Here is a 20,686-nt window from a genome sequence, read left to right as displayed (position 1 = left end):
AACTGTACTGGCCCAGTTGGGAAAAGACACAGGAGGTTGGTCACGCAGGGTCTTGGGCCGCTTTGTGTTCCAGTAGGATGTGCAGGACAAGCCTGAGACGCAGTGGGAGGACCTGACCTCAGGTTGGAGGCCAGGAATACTACTCCTGCCAGCAGCATGTACACCAGAGCCCTCTGCAACCGGGGAGCCCTGGACTTTCAGAAGAAAATCAAATACAGATTCAAGGAAAGAATGCTGGCAGAAGAACCACCATTTTTTTATTCTGTTTTTATGCTTGACAGTTGTTTCAACTTTCAAGTATTTGGGAAATGGGGAAATTACCTAAAGGTAAACCTTGCTTTATACTTTCCTCAGAGGTAAACAAATGATATCCCTAAATTAGGTTTTTGCTACACTAAAATCTTGGGTAATAGAATGTTTATGTTGTTGTTGTTGGTGGTGGTGGTGGTGGTGACAAGTTAGTTGTTAGTTGTTAGTTTGCTGAGACAGGGTCTCTCTATGTAGTCCTTGCTGTCCTGGAACTCACTGTCTAGACCAGGCTGGCCTCAGATTCACAGAGATCCTCCTGTCTCTGCCTCCCAAGTACTGGGATTAAAGGTGTCTGCCACCACATTCTTTGAGTGGAATTTAAAAAGCCTCTAAAAATTATAAAATGGGTAGTTTACAAAAAACCAAAAAACAAAAAACAAAATAAAACAAAACAAAACAAAAAAAAAAACAAGACTGTGAGTTGAAGGCCAGTTTTACATAGTGAGATCCAGGCCAGCTATGGTGACATAATGAAACACCGCCAAAAAAAGAGGGGAGGGGAAGGGAGGGAAGAAGGGTGGGGAGGAGAAAACCTACCTGTAAGGGTGTCTGGCTTTCTGCAGCTTTACTCTTAAACAGAGAAACTATAGTTTTGGGAGTGTAGCTCAGTAGTAGAGCATCTGCCTGGCATGTACAGGGAGATCCTTGTGAGTTCTGGTCTACAAAGCAAGTTCTAGGCCAGTCACAGCTACCTAGTGAGATCCTGTCTCAAAAAATATTAATAAAAATGAAAATGGGAAAAAATCTGTTGGCCTCTCTGCAGAACAAATCTCAACTTTTGATTTTTTTTTTTTTCTTCCTTGAGCCTTTCTTTATCTCAGATATAGATGAAAATTCTCTGCTTCTCTTTTGCTGAGAAATGCACTCTGTGCTCACTGTTTCCTGCGATTGATTTACATGCCATATTAAGTCTAAAATAGCAGCAATCTGTCCACCAAAGGCAAGAGCTGTGGCCACCTATGTTTGCATGTGCTACAGTTATGGTTGTTGGCATGACTAACTTCAATGTGTATGTATGTGAATATAAACATGTTTAGGATAATTTTGGACTGTTAATACCTCTTTTGAAAAGCATGTTTCTCAGAGGCTGGAGAGATGGCTTAGTAGTTAAGAGCATTGGATGCTCTTCCAGAGGACCTGGGCTCAACTCCCAGCACCCACATAAAAGCTCACAATTGTCTGGAACTCCTGTTCCAAAGGATCTGACATCCTCACACAGACATATGCAGTCAAAACACCAATGTTCATAAAAATAAGTAAATAATTAAAAAAGAAAAACTCATTTCTCATGGTCTGGTCAAGTCTAGAATGGTCATCTTTAAAAAAAAAAAAAATACCGTTGAGCAGGGCAATCCCAGCACTCTGGAGGCAGAGGCAGGCAGATACCTGTGAGTTCGAGGCCAGTCTAGTCTACAAAGTGAGTCTAGGACATCCAAGGCTATACAGAGAAACCCATCTCGAAACACACACACACACCACTGTTGGGCCTGAAAATGGTTCCACAAGTAAAGAGCTTGCAATACAAGTCTAACCATGTGAGTCTGACGCCCAACACTCATGTAAAAGTAGGTGAACTGGTTCCACAAAATCACCCTCTGTGGATGGGGAGATGGGTTGGTGGTTAAAGGCTTATATTGCTCCTGCAGAGGTTCTGAGTTTGTTTCCCAGGACCTTAAATGATAAAATTAATGCTAATTTTTTGTTCTTATAAAGTCACAACATATGTTTTTACAATGATCACATTTTTGTTATGACCTCCTATCTTACTTGAACCAAATGGATTTTTTACTTTACAATTGTTTTACTTTTATTTATTTAGTGTGCATGTATTAGGGGGGCATGCTCATACCATGCTTATGGAGGTCAGGTGACAAGTGGGAGCTGGTTCTCTCCTACCCTGTGGGTTTGGAAGATCAAAGCCAGGGTATCAGGCTAGCCAGCAAGCACCATTGCTTGCTAAGCCATCTTTCCAGCCCATTAACGAAGTCTTATTTAAAAGTATCCGAGTTTTCACTACCTTCATAAAATAATTCTTTCATTATTCAATATAATTTGTATTTTAATATTCAGTGTTTAAGGGGCTGAAGAGATGGCTCAGAGATTATGAGCACTGTGTGCTCTTCCAAAGGTCCTGAGTTCAATTCCCAGCAACCACACGATGGTTCATGACCATCTATAGTGAGGTCTGGTAGCTTCTTCTGGCACACAGGCACACATGCAGACAGAATACTGTACAAATAATAAATAAATACATCGAAATGGTTTTCGGTGTTTGACAAATATTCGTTTTAAAATTCCCAAAAAGAAGTTTCTTTGGGGGTGCCTCTATTTTAAATTCAAACTCTTACAGCCACAACCAAGCTCCTCCTACTGAAAAAAAAAAAAAATGGTGTGGAGGCTGTTTCTCTGATATCCTTCCAGGGTTTCCCAGTGAGAACCTGATGGAGACTGGGAAGCACACAAGAGCACATATTTCTCTTCCGTGACCATTTCACAGGAAACTCACACTGGAGGGACAATTCTAAGGACAGTGCCAGTCTCACCAGAAGCTGTGACCTCTGGATTTGCCTCCACCCTCCTCTGGGGGCGCTGATGGGGCCTCTCTGTGGAGGACATAGGGCAGTCACCTTACACTCTTCGAGTGATTGCAGGCACATCTGCCTTGAGCCTGACTTTTCTGATCAATGTACTTGCTAGCAGTATCTATTTCTGAACTGTTGTGAGGATGAGTGATGTTGATGGCTCTGAAGCCATCTCACCAACTCAGCGTGAGCCCAGTAAAAGGCAGTGGTGACATCCCCTGCTATGGCAAAGAAGCCTGTTCCCATACAGCAAGATTGGCAGGTGGGTGTCACCTCATATACAAATGTCTGGTATGACTGAACTGCCAGCAAGGATGCTGAGGTCCCTCCTGGGTGGGATACAGGGAGCATGAGGATGGTTACTGATACTCCTTATGGCCGAACTTGCTCATGTCATACAGGCATTGCCTTATGCAGGTCACACATGAAGAGAACACGATCCATTCTCCCTGGCAGTGACACAGGAAGCAAAGCCTCTCCCAGGCATCCTGGAGCACCTGCACAGACCTGAGGAGGGGGGGCTAGTGATACCTCCAGGACAAACAGCCTTCCCAGGACTCTGTTGTTTATCCCTGAAGGTAAGCTCTCCCTACTGAAGAAGTGGACATCAGTCAATACAGCCCTGAAGGTGGGCATCACCTTGGCTGCTTATCCTCTTCCCTGTGAACTCACTCAGGGTACTGGAGCCAAAGAGCAAGAGAGACCCTTCTTCCAAGCTTATCACACCCCCCCCCCATCCCCAGTGACCTCCAAGATCTTGACACCAGCCGTTTTATTTAGAGCTTGCTGACAATTGCAGTTTGGGCTTTCTCACTCCCTAGCTTATACTCAGAAAGACTGGAGGTCCAACACCTTGACCCTTGACCTTTACCTTCATTTCCACCCCAGCTTCTTCAGGGAGGTGGGATACGAAGGTAAGTAGAGGCTGAGTCCATCCCAGGAGGTGCAGGACCAGCAGTCCTGCCTCATCTGTCACTCTTGCCCTGGAGAAGCTGGAATCACTTTGAGTGACTTGTCTTTTTCTTTCTCCTTGTTGCTTACCCTCCTGGGTAGCTCAGTCGGCTCAAGACCTGCCCCCTGCCCCGCCTCCCCCCTCCATCCCACTTTCCGCAGGAAAGGATACAGACTCTAGTTAAGACTCAGTATCACAGGCAGAGGCAGGCGGATTGCTATGAGTTCGAAGCCAGCCTGGTCTACAAAGCGAGTCCAAGACAGCCAAAGCTAACACAGAGAGACCCTGTCTTGAAAAACCAAAAAAAAAAAAAAGACTCAGTATCACCAAGAGGTTCAAAATCCAAGAGGTCCTGTAGCAGGTTCTTGGGAACACATATGGGCTCTGTCCTGGTCTGAGATGCAACACTCCTACCTGTGCATGCTCCTGAAATGTCTGGATACCCAAAACCCTGTGCTGGGGCCTCCCACGGAGACCTGTAACACTGCAGTAACTTTTAAGTGCCTGTTGTTTGCAAGTATATTCCCAAGTTGGACAAAAGAAGAGCGCATTTGCATGGAGAGCCAAAGTGACTACAAATGGTTCTGTAGAGGGTTTCCTTAACCTCTGCTAATTAGCTGAGTCCCCAGAGTGTGGGAAAATGTATGAGGGACCCAGGCAGGGCTGTGAGTCTCTGCCACAGGCCTGAAGAAGGGAGGGTAAGGACTACCGACCTTTCAGACATTGCTTTCTGTTCTCTTCCTTTGGCCTCTGGGCATGAGAACGGGGGGGGGGGGGGGGGGGGGGGGGGGGGTTGAGGGGACAGGGACAGGTGGGCATTTTACTCACTGAGATAGTCCTAGCACATGTGTCGCAGTAAGCAGGGTAATTGCTACTGTTATTAGTGACTGTTGTTTGCAGTGCCTGTTCCCTTGTGAAGGTAAAGTAGAAGCAAGCAGCCCTTCCGAGAGCCTGCCTCCTTCTATGGGACTGCTCCCAGTGGCTGGACGCCAGCAGCATCCACACACAGCTGCAGGGCTGGAGGGCCAGACTCCCAACTGGTCGGTGTTGGCAGCTGTCCTGCAGATCTTGCAGTAGGGTTCAAAGGTATGTGATTCCCTGTGCTGGTACTTCAAGCCTAATGTCCCTTTAATAGCCCTTGTCAAATTGCCATGGCTCTCCCTGGAGATTTTCTTGACTATGGACAACAGCCATTATTGGACCTCCAGGGGAATGGAGATGTCTTTGGATTCTGGATTCTGGGAAAGAAAGTTATAAAAGCAAGTGGAACCGATCCACACCAGCTGTGTATGGGCAACTCTGTGGTGAGCCAAAATACAGAGCATGGCCACAGTGAAGAAAATCTTTAAACAAATATATTCTGGATACAAACGCTTCTTACACACACACACACACACACACACACACACACACACACACACACACACACACACACACACCACGGCTTCTGAAAGCATAAAAAGTAGGGACACATTTTTAAAATTTTACTTACTGTATATGAGGGCTTTATCTGCAGAAGAGGGAATCAGATCACATTATAGATGGTTGTGAGCCACCATGTGGTTGCTGGGAATTAAACTCAGGACCTCTGGAAGAGCAGGCAGAGCTCTTAACCACTGAGCCATCTCTCCAGCCCTGGTGGGGACACATTTTTATAAATACCTATAAGTAGTTTCTTTCGACTTAAGGGAGAAGGAGGCAGGGTGATAAGATGGCCAAGCAAAGGGCTTAATTTTCAAATTGAGAATTATAATAAAAACTTTAAATTACAAAAGGACATTTTCAAAGGCTTTACCCTCTGAAGAGCATGACATTGAAACTGCTCTTCCTGGGGCTGAGGGTGCAGCACAGCAGGTAATGTTCGCTTATCATGCATGAGGTCCTGGCTCTATGCACAGCACCAAACAAGCCAGGTGAGTTGCAGCAGGCTTGTAATCAAATGACCTTGGTTGGCACTTGGGAGGATCAGAAATTCAAGGTCACTCTTAGCCTTGTAGCCAGCTCAATGCCAACCTAGGATAACAGACCTGTCTCAAATAAAGAGGGCCTGCCTTTCCTTTTTTTTTTTTTTTTTTTTTTTAATTACCTAATTTGAAAGAGAAACCACTTCAACCCCCAAAACATTTAGTACCTAACAAGATATGTTTTCAGGTTCCTAAGTAGCCGCTAGAGATAATGAACCATCATAGCCGAGGTGGCAAAAACACCTTGGCAGATTCAGACTTTACCATCGTCTCTCTCTGCTATAACACAGGGCAGGGGACCTAGCTCGTTCAATTCCTTTCACCAGGCTTGATGGCAAAGTGCTCCAAAGACTGGAGCGATGAAGGGCTTTAACCCAGGCAGCTTTACTCGGCCAGATTTTATATAATGAAAGCACTGCTCAGCTCAGCATACGTCACCAGGGCCCTGACCTTGGACAGTTCCTTTCATGGCCCACTACATAGAGCCCCACCCATAGGTACTGACGCTGGGTGTAATTTGAAAAGGGATTCCAAACCCTTCCTGACTGAAAGTTTCTTTTGAAGTCAAGGCATCTCACTTTAATTTCCTATAACGGTGTATTGAGGGGAATCTGTAGGAAAAAGGGTTGAGTGTCCACAGGTTTCACCTGGTAGGGTCAATGCTCGCCTCTACACACCCACGACATGTCTGGAGCTAACCTCAGGAAGTCAAGGCCTGGCGCTGAAATCCACAGCTGGCAAATATTTCAGCAGAACAAAGCACCTTTCCCCCTTGAGGAGCTGCCGGTAGAAACCAGGGGCTTGGGAAGCCTGCTACCACTGAGCCACACCCCAACCAAACACCAGTCTCCAGGGCAGGGTCAAAAACTAACACTATGAGAAAAATAGAAATGTGGTACCCCACAGCAGTGGGCTGGCCAAAACCAGACCCAGTGTGAGCAGAAGACAAGGGTCCACAGGCCCTGGGGAGGCATGTGCCAGTATCCCAGCACTTGGGAGGCTAATGTAGGAGAATCCTCCGTTCTAGGCCAGTCTGGCCCACACAGTAAGATCCTAAATAAAACGGGTTTATAGCACTGGTGTTTCAATGTTTAAAAAGAGAATTTCTGGGATTAAAATGTATGCAATATGTTTATTGTAATTTTAGACATATTTTCATAAATTTTTAATCTTTAAAAACAATATGCTACATACAATTTGTACATAATATACAATGTTTTTTATTGAAATTCTGTATAGTTGGTCAATTCTTATGGGATGCCTTTGTCATTTGTCACTCTTGTGTCTGCAGGAAACCCATGGGTGCAACTCGTCCATGGCGTGACACAGTCAGACAACAATTAAATGTTTGGTTCCTACTGATTTAGCAGTCGCTCAAGTCATTGAATGGTATGGGCTACAGGTCAGGAGAGGACATGTGAAATGGTTTAGAGTTAATTGCCTTTTGGAAAAAAGAAAAAAAAACCTAGTAATTTCCTTCCCAATAATAGGCTCAGAACCATACTACTGTCCAGGGGGTGTCACTCGCATGGGGACACCACCCCTCAGCCACTGTCCCAAGAAAGGCAAGGCATGGGCCTCCAGGGGCACTGGCCGCATTCGTTTCTCCTCTTGCTGATGTTATCTGGCCAGTTGCTTGTTTTCCTGGTAGTAAAGTCCACCTTTGAAATAACCCACGCGTTGTTCTCCAGAACCCTGGTGCTAAGATGCAATGTTTGGAGGGCAAGGACCCTCTGGCCAGCACTTTCACGTGCATCACATTAGGAGGGAACACCTCAGTCCCATCCTTTGTAAAACTCAGTCTGTACCATCTCACCCGCTGTGACAGCATCTTCTCAAATTGGACCAGAGCTCAAGGAAAGTTTGTTTCCTGTGGTAGCACGCAAAGCATAGCTTTTGAGTCTCTCGTGGCTGAAGTATAATGTGTGTAAAAGGCTCAGGGAAGAAGAAAAGGAAAAAGGGGATCGGAGGAGAGTGACTGCGAGAAGAGACATTTGACAGTTGGTTACTTGGCCGAGCTGCCTGCATTCAGCTTTCCCCATCCAGCCCTGGACTCACGGGCTGGCATTCCTTTGGGTGACAGTAAGATGGAAATGGGATCAGCTCTTCACACAAATTAAGCAACGTCTGAAGGAGTTGCTGGAAGACAGGGGCCCAGGCAACAGTGAAGGAAAGAAAGGAAATGGTGCTTTCCAGGTACCAAATACAAGGGGAATAAGGCTAAGAGGAGAAAATTCTATCTCTCTATCTCTCTATCTCTCTATCTCTCTATCTCTCTATCTATCTATCTCTCTATCTCTCTATCTATCTATCTCTCTATCTCTCTATCTCTCTATCTCTCTATCTATCTATCTCTCTATCTATCTCTCTATCTATCTCTCTATCTATCTTGTATAAAGACATACATATATAGTGTCTATATATGGATACACACTATACTATGTGTGTGTATATACGTTTGTGTGAAAGATCACTGCCTCAATAACCATCCTTAGTAATCTATCACTAAGGACAGCTATGTGCCAGGTCAGTTTTCATGGGAAAAAACAAAGCCCAAAGAAAAGACAAGCAAGCATATGCTGTTGAGCGACAGGCCAGTCAGTAAGTATGCCAGTGACTTAGATTACTGACTGATCTTTATGCCCTGGATAGCTGACGTCCCTGACAAGTCAGGCCTTGAGTGGACAAAGAGTAAGGTAGCTTGCTACAGACAAATGGCAGCAGAAAGGATACAGGTAGCCCAGTCAAACCGTGAGCACTATTACCATTATTGCTCACTTATTCGAGGCTCCCTACTCCACTGTCCTCCCACAAGCCCAGCTATGCCTTGGAATGACCGGGCCCTAGAGAGCTCCCAGATCGCATAAGCTCCCACTATGGCTAAGGCACTGGCATCTGGAGTAAAACATAAAATATAACCCTTGCTTTCAGGGACAAAAATGGTGTCCCTATCAGATGTCTCTGCAGCAGCAAAGGCCCACCACTGTGCTGTCCTGGGCAGCACAGACATAGCTAAGGACTACTAGATTTGATGTTTAGCAAGTCATTCTATTTAGGATGGGCCACAGGGCTTTTTGGCAACTCAGCAGTTTCCTTCTCAGAACTGGTTCCCAGGAAGCATCCAACAGCCTACCCATGACACTCCTTCATCAGCTTGGAAGGAAGCATCATCCATCTGCAGCCAATCACCAGTTCAGAATCAGAAGCCGAGGCTTCTGTAGACTATGTCTTAATACCACCCAAAGTCTGCACTGCCAGATGACACCCCGTCCATGCGGGATCTAGCTCAGGCTCTGCAAATGACTCTGGGAACGAAGCAGAACTAAGACAGAGAGAAACCAAAGCAAGGTCATCTGTGCGCATCACTGCCACACTAGTCAATGAGAAACCTGAAAATCTCTATTTGGCTGGAGAGAAACCCTAACCCTGACTCTTAACAAGCCAGTTAGAGGTTAGAGGAAAGCATGGGCTGAGAGGAAGTGAAATACAAACTTGTGTCAGCTACAGCCCCATGACAATGTAGATCTAGTCATAAAAGAGCACACTGTGAAAAAGTGAAGGAACATTCTAAGTTATATAAGCAGACTTGCTCCTTGTATGACAGAATTGACAGGTGCCTGTCACAGATGTCACTATGAGTTGAAATAACATTAAGCAGAAAGCTGGCTAACTAGGGCAGCCAGAGAGCTGAGATGCCCGATCTGCGTTTACTAAGGTGACAGTGTCTGTGCTCACCGTGGCACATTTGACCATCGGCCTCCTCAGACAGCTGAAAGCCAAATAGATGAGAAGACGCTCTTTGGAGCCTTGGGTTCTGGGCTCTAAATTATAGCCAGAAAAACTTCTTTTCAAGACAAAAACAGCCCTGTGATGGCAGTGGAGGCGGAGGCAGTGGCGCACGCCTTTAATCCCAGCATTTGGGAGGCAGAGGCAGGCAGATTTCTGTGAGTTCGAGGCCTGGTCTACAGAGGGAGTTCCAGGACAGCCTGGGCTGCACAGATAAACCCTGTCTTGAAAAACAAAACAAAGACAAAGCATAAAAGGATGTTTGGATATACAGCTGTGTGTCACTTAACACTTCAGTCAATAAAGGACCACCCATGGCATTGTCCCTGAGGCTGTATCACCTAGCATCATCATGGCCATCCTGGTTTGTCCAAGCATGCTCTGTGATGTACATGCAAGTGACAAAATGGGCTGGTAAAGTCCCACAGTCGGAAACGTGTGACTGTCTTGCAAGGAATCACATGCCCTAGGATTCTAACAAAGGAAACCATGGCTCTTGTTCCTACAATAGCTGCCACAGGCTGACTCCAGAGAAGCAGCTCATGAACGTCATCTAACCAAGAAAAGAAAAGGCACAGAAAGGCTGCACACCACTTAGAATTCTCTGCTTAGAGGTCTTATCTCTGAGCCAGCCTAGTGCCTAATCAAATGAGAAAAGTCAGATGAAACTTGGTCATTCTCGCTATGACCTTTAGTCCTGGACACTAACAAAAATGCTTCCTCTTATTAACCAGGCCATGTGAACTGAACCCTCATATTAATTGAGAAACCCCGTTTCCTGAGACAGCCGGCTAGGAAGTGAAGCACAGTTCCCTTTGCATTGCCACCAGCATGGCAAGGGGTCACGGAGCTGAGAAGCCCAAGGGAAGGTCTCTCAAAGACGACACCATAAACGGGGCATTGAGAAACAGGATACTCGTCCTCACAGCACTCATTTAAAGAACTGTGCAATAACTTTCCAAGCAACTGACTGATGTTTTAACACACAGGGTTGCTAAAGACGTTAGAGAAATATCTGGATCTAGGAGAATCTGGCAACACTCTGAAAGAATAGCATTTTTTTTTTGTCACCCTAACTGTTGAGATACATTTTTAAATATTAGGGAAAATCTATATATATTTGGAGCAGAGGTGTCCGGCAAGCAGAGTCAGCCAAGGGAGAAGAGGTCAACTGACAGGCAGGTTGTGGCCATTCTGACACTCTCCTATTGCTGGGGACTTGTAAGAATGTTCAAACCTCCTGTCACTGTCTTGAACTGACCCTAAAAACAACACCTATCCTTGCAATTCCTCCAAAGGGTCTAAATGTTTTCATGATTTCTTCTTCAAACCTCCAAATCAGCAAGGACATTCTGAAGTACTAACTGGTTTCCCCAAGATATCGAAACAGCTCTGTGCCTGGGTCAGCAGTGTTCTGGGATAGAAGCCTTTAAGAGCATGGCGTTAGAGCACGGCGTTAGAGCACTGCGTTAGGCCACGGTCAAGCAAGCTGTGCTCCACATTTTCCTTCCCACAGAGGCCACTGCTCCTTTTCCTTTCTTATTTTTTCCATCAATAGACATTTATTCCATGCCCACTGTGTGCCAGAGTTGGTAGGAGATGCTATTTGAGTAGTGGCGGACAAGAGAGAGTCTCTCTCAAAGCGGATGTTTTAACAGGGAGACAATTTTAGATGGTGACTAGGACCAGAGGAAACAATCAGGGTAGGAGAATCCACTTAGGAATAGGGTAGGGGGAAGGAAAGAGCCTTCCGTCAGATACCCAAGGAAGCACCAGAAAAGCTGATGGCTCAATGGAGATCTCTCCAGGCCAAGGCTCTGAGGGAGGCAGAGTTAATCTATCCCACATCTTGTATCACAAGTGTACAGCACGGGGATTTGTTTGTCTCCACTGATTTCATCTTTTACAACAGCCCACTCTTCATACCGTCAGGGTCCCCGTGGGCCTTGACTCTCTAATATTCACACCCAGGAAACAATAAGAACACACTTAGCTACATTCTTTCTTTAGGAAACTAGACTCAGACTCCTACCTCCTGGGCACTGAGGTTAGCACCTGGTGCTCACTCCTGGCCCCTGGGAGAAGGTGCCCTGAGGGAGTCAGGCTGGTGTCTAGCCTGCAATCTGTTCCCCAGCCAGTCATTCCCTGCAGGGGCAGACACTTCTCAGGTGCTGGTGGGTGTTAGTCTCATGCCGTCAGTCATTTCCAGGTGTCTCCACACTCAGAGACCACGTTACTAAGCACTTTTCTCTGTTCTGAGCTCTTACAGACTATATAACCAAATTAAAAATGTTTTTAAAAAAGGTTTATTTAGAAAAAAAACTCATAAATAATGTATTTGTGTATATTAAAAATGAGACACATCCAAAAATGTCACAATTCCTCATTTACAGACTCCATAACAAAATACACATCTTTAAAATTTAGCACTCCAAAACACTTTTTTACAATAGTTTCCATTTGAGAAGAGACTAGAAATGATATGCAATCACACACACAGCTTCAGCAATAATTTGGGTAGGTTGTAAAAACTCCATGGTGTTTTTCAAAGATTCCTTTGTGGCTAACCAACTGCACACTGAAGAAGGAACCAAGAATGTACACAACTTGCAGGGTCCCCAGGAAATGGGGATCACCTGGGATCCTGTTCTCCTCAGTGGAAGTCTGAAGGTGGCATCAACTGTCAAACCATTTGCTTCTCTTCATAAGGGATGTTCCTTTTGAAGGGCCCAGCAGCTTCTGCTTGTACTGCTCAACCAGCTGGCTGAAGTGTGCCTCTGCCTTACTCTCCTTAGCTTTTTTCCTGGGTGCCTGTGAAAGAAAGGAGACATAGACAACATTTTCTCCTTTCTCGTCCTTCCTTTCTCTCCATCCCTCCCACTAGCTTTCTTACCTGCCTTCCGTCTTCTCTGCATGCCTGAAACGCACTATGTATTTCAGGATGACCTTGAACTCCTGACCCTTATCTCTCCTCCTTCCGAGTGCTACCACCATGCCTAGTTAACGTCAAACTTACTGTAAGGCTCCCCAAGACACAAAAATAAGTAGGTACAAAGATCATGTTCACTATGCTCCTGCCCTGACAAGAATTCCACTTACGAAGTTTCAGAGGCTAGATCTCTACAATATAATATGACATAGTCAGAAAATTCCCAGATCCAGATTTGAGTAGGATGGAATGCTAATGACTCTTTTCTTCTTAAATTTAGGGAAGGGAGATGAAAGCTTGACCTTAAATGCTCAAGAGCCCAGGACTGGAGGCTGGAGAGATGGCTCAGAGGTTAAAAGCACTGGCTGCCCCTCCAGAGGATCTGAGTTCTATTCCAGGCATGCACACTGCATCACAACCATCTTTAACTCCAGACCTAGGGGATTCAATGCCCTCTTCTGGTCTCTGTGGACCCCAGGCATGTCTCTAGTATATAGACATACATGCAGGCAAAATACCCATCATGTAAAAGAATGCTTTTAATTGTTTAAAAAAAAAAAATAAAGAGCACAGGACCATTATTTTCTATTAAAAAGAACTAGAGTAGACAAGGTCATTTCAGAAGGACATAGGAGCTAATCCGAAGACCTTTCTGTTGATTTAGACTGGACAAGAATAATGGCTGCATTTGGCTGGACATCGAGAGCTATCTGAGAACTGGGAACTTTATAATACTAATATAGCAGTCTCATGGGCCACCAGAGCAGGTTGCTATGGCAACAGTTCACTATTCTGCAAACTTGATACAGCAAGAAGAGGAAGAAAAAAAATCAATCATGTAAACTTGCCTTCCCTATATGTTAAGACTACTTTTAAGTACAAAGGGGTTGACTTGATTGGAAAATCACCATTCTATAGCCCATAATGAAATAACAGGTCTATATAACAGTCCAGCTAGAGTACACAGCTGGGACACAACTCAACAACAGAAAACTTTCTTTTCTTTTCTTTTTTGGTTTTTCGAGACAGGGTTTCTCTGTGTAGCCTTGAATGTCCTAAACTCACTTTGTAGACCAGGCTGACCTCAAACTCAGAGATCCACAAGCCTCTGCCTCCCTAACTGCTGAGATCAAAGGCGTGCCCCACCACGCCTGGCTAGCAGAGCTCTTTCTAAGCATGGGAAAGGCCTTGGGTTCGATACCTAGCTCTGCGAAGCAAAAAACAAACCAAGTAACTGAAAAGCTGGTGGGGGATTTTCTAGATGGAACAATGAAGCAGACAATTCTGACACCTGCTCACTGGGCTTGACATTACTAACTGAACAACCGAAATGTAGCACTGAATCTGTGCAAGGAACCAGCTCCAACAATATACGGTGTAACAGAGACGAGGTACCATAAGGAAGTAAGCGGCTGAATTCACCACCAAATACATCCTCAAGGACAAATGCAGCCAGGGAGTGATGACTTTGTTAGCATCCTACCGGTACTAACTAGAAATAAAAAACATTCTGAGGCAATTAGGAAAATGTTAACAGGGCTACATATTAGAGGGTATAAGAAGCTTCTGATTAATCTCAGCAGGTATGATAATGACACTGGGCATGTGTGTTTGTATGAAGACTTGGCCATTGGAGATGTAGTCTGAAGGTTTCCTGAGCAATCTATCTCTTGAGACATAATTTACATGTAAAGTAGGATTTGCTTTTATACACCCTAGCTGGGGAAAAGCAGGCACAGGAAACAGGAAACAGGCTGACTGCTCAAGCAGACTGACAAGCCACGTGGGCTTACTCCTCTCCACTTTCACTGCGGTACCTCATCCTCTGAAGAGCTGTGGCCTGCATGGAGAGGCACTAGTGTCTACTCCAAAAGTATGCTCTGCCCCACATGCCCCACAGCACTCACCTGCAGGGAGGAAGCTAACCGCTGCTGCTTTTGCTTCCGCTGGCCTAACTGGGCCTTTGGCTTCTTAGAAGGAAGGGACTTCACCTTGCCTTTGTCCCGAAGCCTGGAATGAGACAGCAGGTAAATGCCACACAGAATCCTTTCTCTGCTGGTGCTAAGCCTTCACTGCTAACCTCCCATGGGGGAAGGGAGCAAAAATGCCCCTTCTACCCAAGCAAGCGCTACAAAGACAGAGTTACATCAAAACAAATGCATCACACCTGATTTTGGGGCCTTGGTGTGAAGGGAGCGCCAGGACCTTTCTTCTCTTCTTCCCATCAGGCAGCTCCACCTGCTCCACTTCAGCCTTGGTCTGGAAGCCTGTCCAGGAGGTGGGGCCGGCCAAAGCCTTGCTGTGAGCCTGCGCTGCGGCGCTCTGAGCTGCCCTCTGCTGCTTGTCTGTCCCAAGCTCCCTCTGCTCCTTTCCGGGCTTACTGGTTTCGGGCTTAGCTCCCGCTTTTTGCTGCATACAACAAGGAATTGCCACCTGGTTTATGCATGAGGTCTCCTCACTGGAAATACTCAGCAAAGGAGGCACCTGGCGTGAGCTTGGGGAAAGAGGAACATGTCCCTCCACACAGCTGGAGACTACAGAAAAGTAAACACAAGCACTTTATAAGCTCTGTCTAGTAAAGACACTTCTAGGCGGGGAACACAGACACAAAAACCAGGAAAAGGGAACAAGCAGCAGCCCAAGATTCAGAAGCCAGTAAGAAGGGACAACAGTCAGAGGTGAAACATGAGCCAGGCACACACCTAGAATCCTAGGCACATGGAAGGAAGGATTGGATCAGGAGTTTGAGGCCAGCCTGGCCTATAGGAGACCTTTTTCAAAAGACACCTGCCCCCAAAAGAGTATCACACAAAAAAGGGAAACACAAGCAGAAGAAACAAAATGACTGAAAACTATTTAATGTAATACAGCTTGGAAATTTTCAAGACCAGAGACAGGCCTTAAGCCACAGACCTAAGAGCTGAGAGAAAATGAACACAATAAATACCCCCATTCCTTCTCAAGTCCCTGATGGGGCTGAAAACCAGATAGTTTAGTTTTGCAATTAAGCTTAGTTGTTTAGGGGTTAAAATGCTTTTAGGTCTGGATAGCTGTCTTAAGTTGATAATGATGAGCTATGATAGATATTGATTTACATTCAGAATTTTAATGCACCAAGATAGGAAAGATGTTTTCTTCAAGGCTGCCAAATACAAATAGCCAAAACACTATGAATGTAACCTTAATATAATTCCTGATTGTTTTATGGTTCTTCTTGCTGTAGGTAATGTACTGTATATATGTGTAATAATATAAACGTGTATTTAAAAAGCTGTCATGTACAAGGGTAAGACCCCAGATTCTCCAATGAAAGCCATTGGTTTTAGCCACTGCTATCACTCTTCTCTTTGTAATACTGTAGTACACACCAAACACTATGAATGCTCTCTACACATTCAAGCCTTAGTACAGTATCGATGAGTGCTGTAAGAATTACAGGCCTCAAATTACTATAGCCTAGCATGTCCCAAGGGAAGATGGGTAAGAGAGGACTGACTACAAGCTGGGCAGTGGTATAGCAGCTCAGACCTCCTTAGATGGGGAATGCAGATGCTATTAACCCACTTTACAAACTGAGGCTCAGAGACCTGACTTGCCAGGGAGCGTGCAGCTAAGAAGGCAGCAGCGCCCACAGTTCCTGACCGTCCTTCTCCAAAACCTACATGTGTCGCACTGAGGCTGGAGGACTTTAAGTCAAAGCAAGTTTGGACAACAAAGGAGACCCTGTCTCGGATGATAATGATGATTCTGGAACTTGACCTCAGCCATCTCTTTGACATGGCCCCACACCACGGAGGAACTCATGGTGGGTCAGAACACTGGTTCACTTTCCTTCTTTTCCCTTCTCCTATGCAGCTCTCAGAAGAGGGACAGCAAAGGAAAAACACCAGGAGAGGCTTAGGAAACTGAGGAAAATCCTACATGGCAGAAGCACAAATTGAAAAGAAGTTTAATTAAGCCCCTTAAAAAAAAACAAAAAACAAAAAACAAAAACAAAAACAGCCGACCAAGGTTGGCACACGCCTGTAATCCCAGCACTCGAGGAGTCAGAGGCAAGTGGATCTCTGTGAGTTCAAGGCCAGCCTGGTCTACAAAATGAGTCCAACACAGCCAAGGCTACACAGAGAAACCCTGTCTCAAAATCAAAACAACAACAAAAAACCACACAAAACAAACACAAAAAATAGCCAAAACAGCACACACTTTTAATTAATCCCAGTAGCCGAGGCAAAGGGATGTCTGTGAGTTCTGAGTTAGTTAGAACTACAGAGTAAGATCCTGTCACACACAACCAAAACCAAGCAAACAAGGGCCAGGCAGGAAGATGGCTCAGCAACAAAAGGTAATTGCTACCAAGCCTGATGGCATGAGTTCAAGCCCCAGGACACAAAGTAGAGAGAGAGAACCAACTTCCCAATTGTCTTCTGACCTCCAGAAGCCAGGAACACAGATGTACACACACACACGCACACACAGGCACACACACACACACACATGACACAGACACAGACACACACAGAGACAGACACACACACAGAGGCACACACACACACTTTAGGCTCAGTACCAGGCTGCGCTGGATCCTCAGCTCCTTTACTTTAAGCTTCCTTCGATCTTCTAAAGAGAACTCCACTATCGGTCTCTGTCAGAGAAAGACAGAACGCCATTCATGAGACTTTATAGTCCGAGGGTGCAACAGACCTAGCTGTTCCTCCACTCACTCCTCTTTGTAAACCGTAAGGCTGCTCCTCATGTCTTCTTTAAAGGCCAGGTCTGCAGGCGGTCTGCCCAGTCTACACTCTTTCTAAGCAGCTCACCTAGATCCACCATCTACTTGCCCCCTCCACCCAATGGTATTCTTTCCCACCATTCAAAATCAGGGACTCTCAAAAAAATGGGTCTCCCTGGGGGATGAGCCTCACCTTCTGGGTCCCAAAGATGTCTGGGTTGTTGTTGATGTGGCGGAGGGCTCTGAGGGCATGCTCGTGCTTTTGGAACTCTGCAAAGGCGTAGCCCAGGGACTGGCCCTTCATTTTTCCATGAACTGCTTTAAGGTCTCGCATCACTCTACACTATGAGGAGAAAAAGAAAATAATAAACAGTAGTTATAAGAAATAAAACCTTATAGAGAAAAATGTACTTTTTAAAGATTTATTTTTTGAATCTTGCATATATGTGTATGCATGGGCACCTGAATACAGTGCCCATGGAGTCCAGAAGAGGGCAAAGACTCCCTGCATCTGGAAGCAGTTGTGAGCGGTGAGGTATGAGTGATGGGAACCAAACTCAGGTCCTCGGCAAGAGCAGTGTGTGCTCATAACCACTACGCCATCCATCTTCAACACCAAGGGAAATTGCTAATAGTTCACTGCCATAGCACACGTAACTGAGAGGATGTGATTCTTTACCTTGTCAGCAAGTTACTGCTGAGAATGGAGAACTGTCCACAGACCCCATCACTGAAGAAAGCCCCCAGGAATGAAACGGATGGAGCCGGGAGGCCCTGATGATTTTACATGAGAAAGACATATCTACCAAGAGGAAGATCACCCTTTCCCCTCCATGATCAGCCTCAAATACAGCGAGTTTCAGCCCTCGTGGGGTTGGAGTCAGACACTCTTTGGTGCACACCTTTCTCTAAATGCCTAGATAGGACCCAGGAAGTACCCTAGGGTTGCGAGGAACATAGAAGACACTCTCAGAAAATTCACCATTTATACAGTATTTCTCCCCAGAGCTGTTGTCCTTCTGTAGTGGAGGAATCTAAGTATGAAAGACGCACACATACTACACCCTGCTCCATGCATAGGTACTACTAGTCTGTCCATTGCAGGGGAATGAAAAAAAGAATAAATTCCTTACTTCAAGATACTCATTCACTTAAAATGCCATTTGAGGCATCTTGCTGAGACACAGTACTTACACAAATGAAGGAATTAAATAAAATAAAAACCAATATAATGCTGTCGTCATGATTCCTGGGAAGATATGAACAAATATCTACTTACTCAAGATAGGGATCCAAAGACAGATCAAGATAAGGACGCCACTGAAGTGCAGCTGGTGAACAAATGGGCTTAGTGGGTTGATGTAAGTGGAAATGACTCAAAGGCAGCTGCATCACCAAAAGCCTACCCTAGTATGGGTGAGAGCTCACAAGATGGGCACCCAAGGCAACTGCACAACCTACAGACAGCTCAACGGGCTAGAGTGTCTTTTCCTCTTCCAGCCTGCGCCTCCTCCAGCCTGTTTAAGAGTGCCACTCAGCAGGCCTTACTACCTGCATAAGCTTGAGGTGGGAGAGGCGTAGTGTATCTGCTCAGTTTCAGGGACTTCCTGAGCCTTCGAGGAGTTTTTTACTTTCTAATTTTACCAACTGGCCTTCCCTCCAAGATAAAACCTCCATCTTGGTTACACAACCAATACACATATTGTAGGATATTCAGAAGTGCACTAAAGTGTAATGAGTTCGAAATGGTGCACACTAGTACTTGTGAGTACCCATCACTAAAAGTGTTGTCAGGACATGTTCTGACTTTTAATGTTGTCTCATGTTGTTTCCTCGATACCAAAGAATTCACGTTAAAGAGGCTTCTGGGGATTAGGCACACAGTTTACAGCTATGAAACAGTAAAGTGCACCTAAAATATTGGCAATGGCAGATTACTCTATGCCAAATGCTACACCCAGGATTGGGGATAATGAGATACTATTTATCCTCAAAGAGCTCAGTCCATCTGGAGAAACAACCAACAGTTTCAGGTCAGTGTAACAGTAGAGATTCAAAAGAGACAGAGTAGAACCGAGCACTAGTGTGAACCCAATTTTCTAATTCAACTGATGACACACATGGTTCTCTGTGCTTACCACAGGGTACTAATATGAGTTAAATGCTGTTTTAGGGGCTATGGAGACGGCAGAATGGGTAAAATGCATGCCTCAAACAGCCTTCCTCCTCTCATCCACCCCAAATACGTGTGTGCACACATGCACAGACACCATTCTTTGAAGAAACAAACCACATAAGTTGTATTCTCTGCGACAGAAGTGACATCACAACACCTCAATAATGCTGAGCATACAGCAGGCATTGAATAAATGCTAAATTAATTCATGACAGAGATTTCCTCACATTTTGCTGTAATTTAGTCAGACATGAAAGACAGTTCCCAAAAGAAACAATAAAAACAAGAAAACTGCCAAACTCAGCTTTACATGGTGTTGTGTCCAAAAGAAAATCTGCTGACATGCTGGTACCACAGACAGAAGTGAGTGCTCATGACTGCAGGCCTCTCTTACCTCCTTCACGCAAACCCCCTTCTCTCCTCTGGTGGCATGGAGCAGCAGCTTCCTCAGCTGTTTATCATCCACGGACTTTGGGAGATTGTGCAGGCAAAGCCTGGTCTGGGAGACAAAGATGTTCTGGTTCTTGAGTTTCTGATGTTTTAGTAGCTCAAACTGAGAGGGGAGAAAAGGAACCTCTTAACATACAGTACACTCAGCAAGGAGCCTCCTATTTCTGTTTAAAAAAAAAAAAAAAAAAAAGGAATCATAACCTCATTCACAGCCACAGATTCACCCGCTGCCTTACAAACCCAGCAGAGGAAGGAGGGCTCAGGGAGACAGGAAGACCATGAACCCTGAGTCACATCTGAGCCATAGAGTCATCAACTGGAGAAACCAAATTTTAAGATTCAATCTTTCGCCAGGCGGTGGTGGCGCACGCCTTTAATCCCAGCACTTGGGAGGCAGAGGCAGGAGGATCCCTGTGAATTCGAGGCCAACCTGGTCTACAATGAGTCCAGGACAGCCAAGGCTGCGCGCGCGCGCACGCACACACACACACACACACACACACACGCACACACACACAAAAGAAACTGCAGATCAACATTTAACTCTCAGCACTGACACAAGGCCAAATGAGATTAAAGCAAACAAACAAACACCTCACATACCTCAAAATGTGGCCCAGCACAAGTTTTTTGTTTTGTTTTGAGGCAGGGTTTCTCTGTCTAGCCCAGGCTGACCCAGAACTTACTCTGTAGACTAGGCTGGCCTCAAACTCAGAGAGCCACCTGCCTCTGCCTCCTGAGGACTAAGATTACAGGCATGCGCCACGGTGCCTGGCTAACACAAATATTCTTATTAGTATAGTAATACT

General features: G+C 45.3%; 1 protein-coding gene across 1 annotated transcript in view; it reads right to left on the bottom strand.

Moving 5' to 3' along the window:
* Positions 1-12,236: 12,236 nt before the first annotated feature.
* Rbm28 (RNA binding motif protein 28) overlaps positions 12,237-20,686 on the bottom strand; it is a 34,213-nt gene continuing 25,763 nt past the window's right edge. The window contains exons 14-19 of the mRNA XM_051151846.1: positions 19,822-19,980; positions 17,445-17,594; positions 17,090-17,164; positions 14,690-14,931; positions 14,430-14,532; positions 12,237-12,404 (exon numbers count right to left, since the gene is read on the bottom strand). Of these exons, the coding sequence (XP_051007803.1) occupies positions 12,270-12,404; positions 14,430-14,532; positions 14,690-14,931; positions 17,090-17,164; positions 17,445-17,594; positions 19,822-19,980 (864 nt within the window). The 3' untranslated portion in view covers positions 12,237-12,269. The remainder of the gene's footprint in view (positions 12,405-14,429; positions 14,533-14,689; positions 14,932-17,089; positions 17,165-17,444; positions 17,595-19,821; positions 19,981-20,686) is intronic.

The sequence above is a fragment of the Acomys russatus genome, chromosome 10 (genome assembly GCF_903995435.1).
Source record: "Acomys russatus chromosome 10, mAcoRus1.1, whole genome shotgun sequence".
Lineage (NCBI taxonomy): Eukaryota > Metazoa > Chordata > Mammalia > Rodentia > Muridae > Acomys > Acomys russatus.
This window is presented reverse-complemented; position numbering and strand designations above follow the sequence as displayed.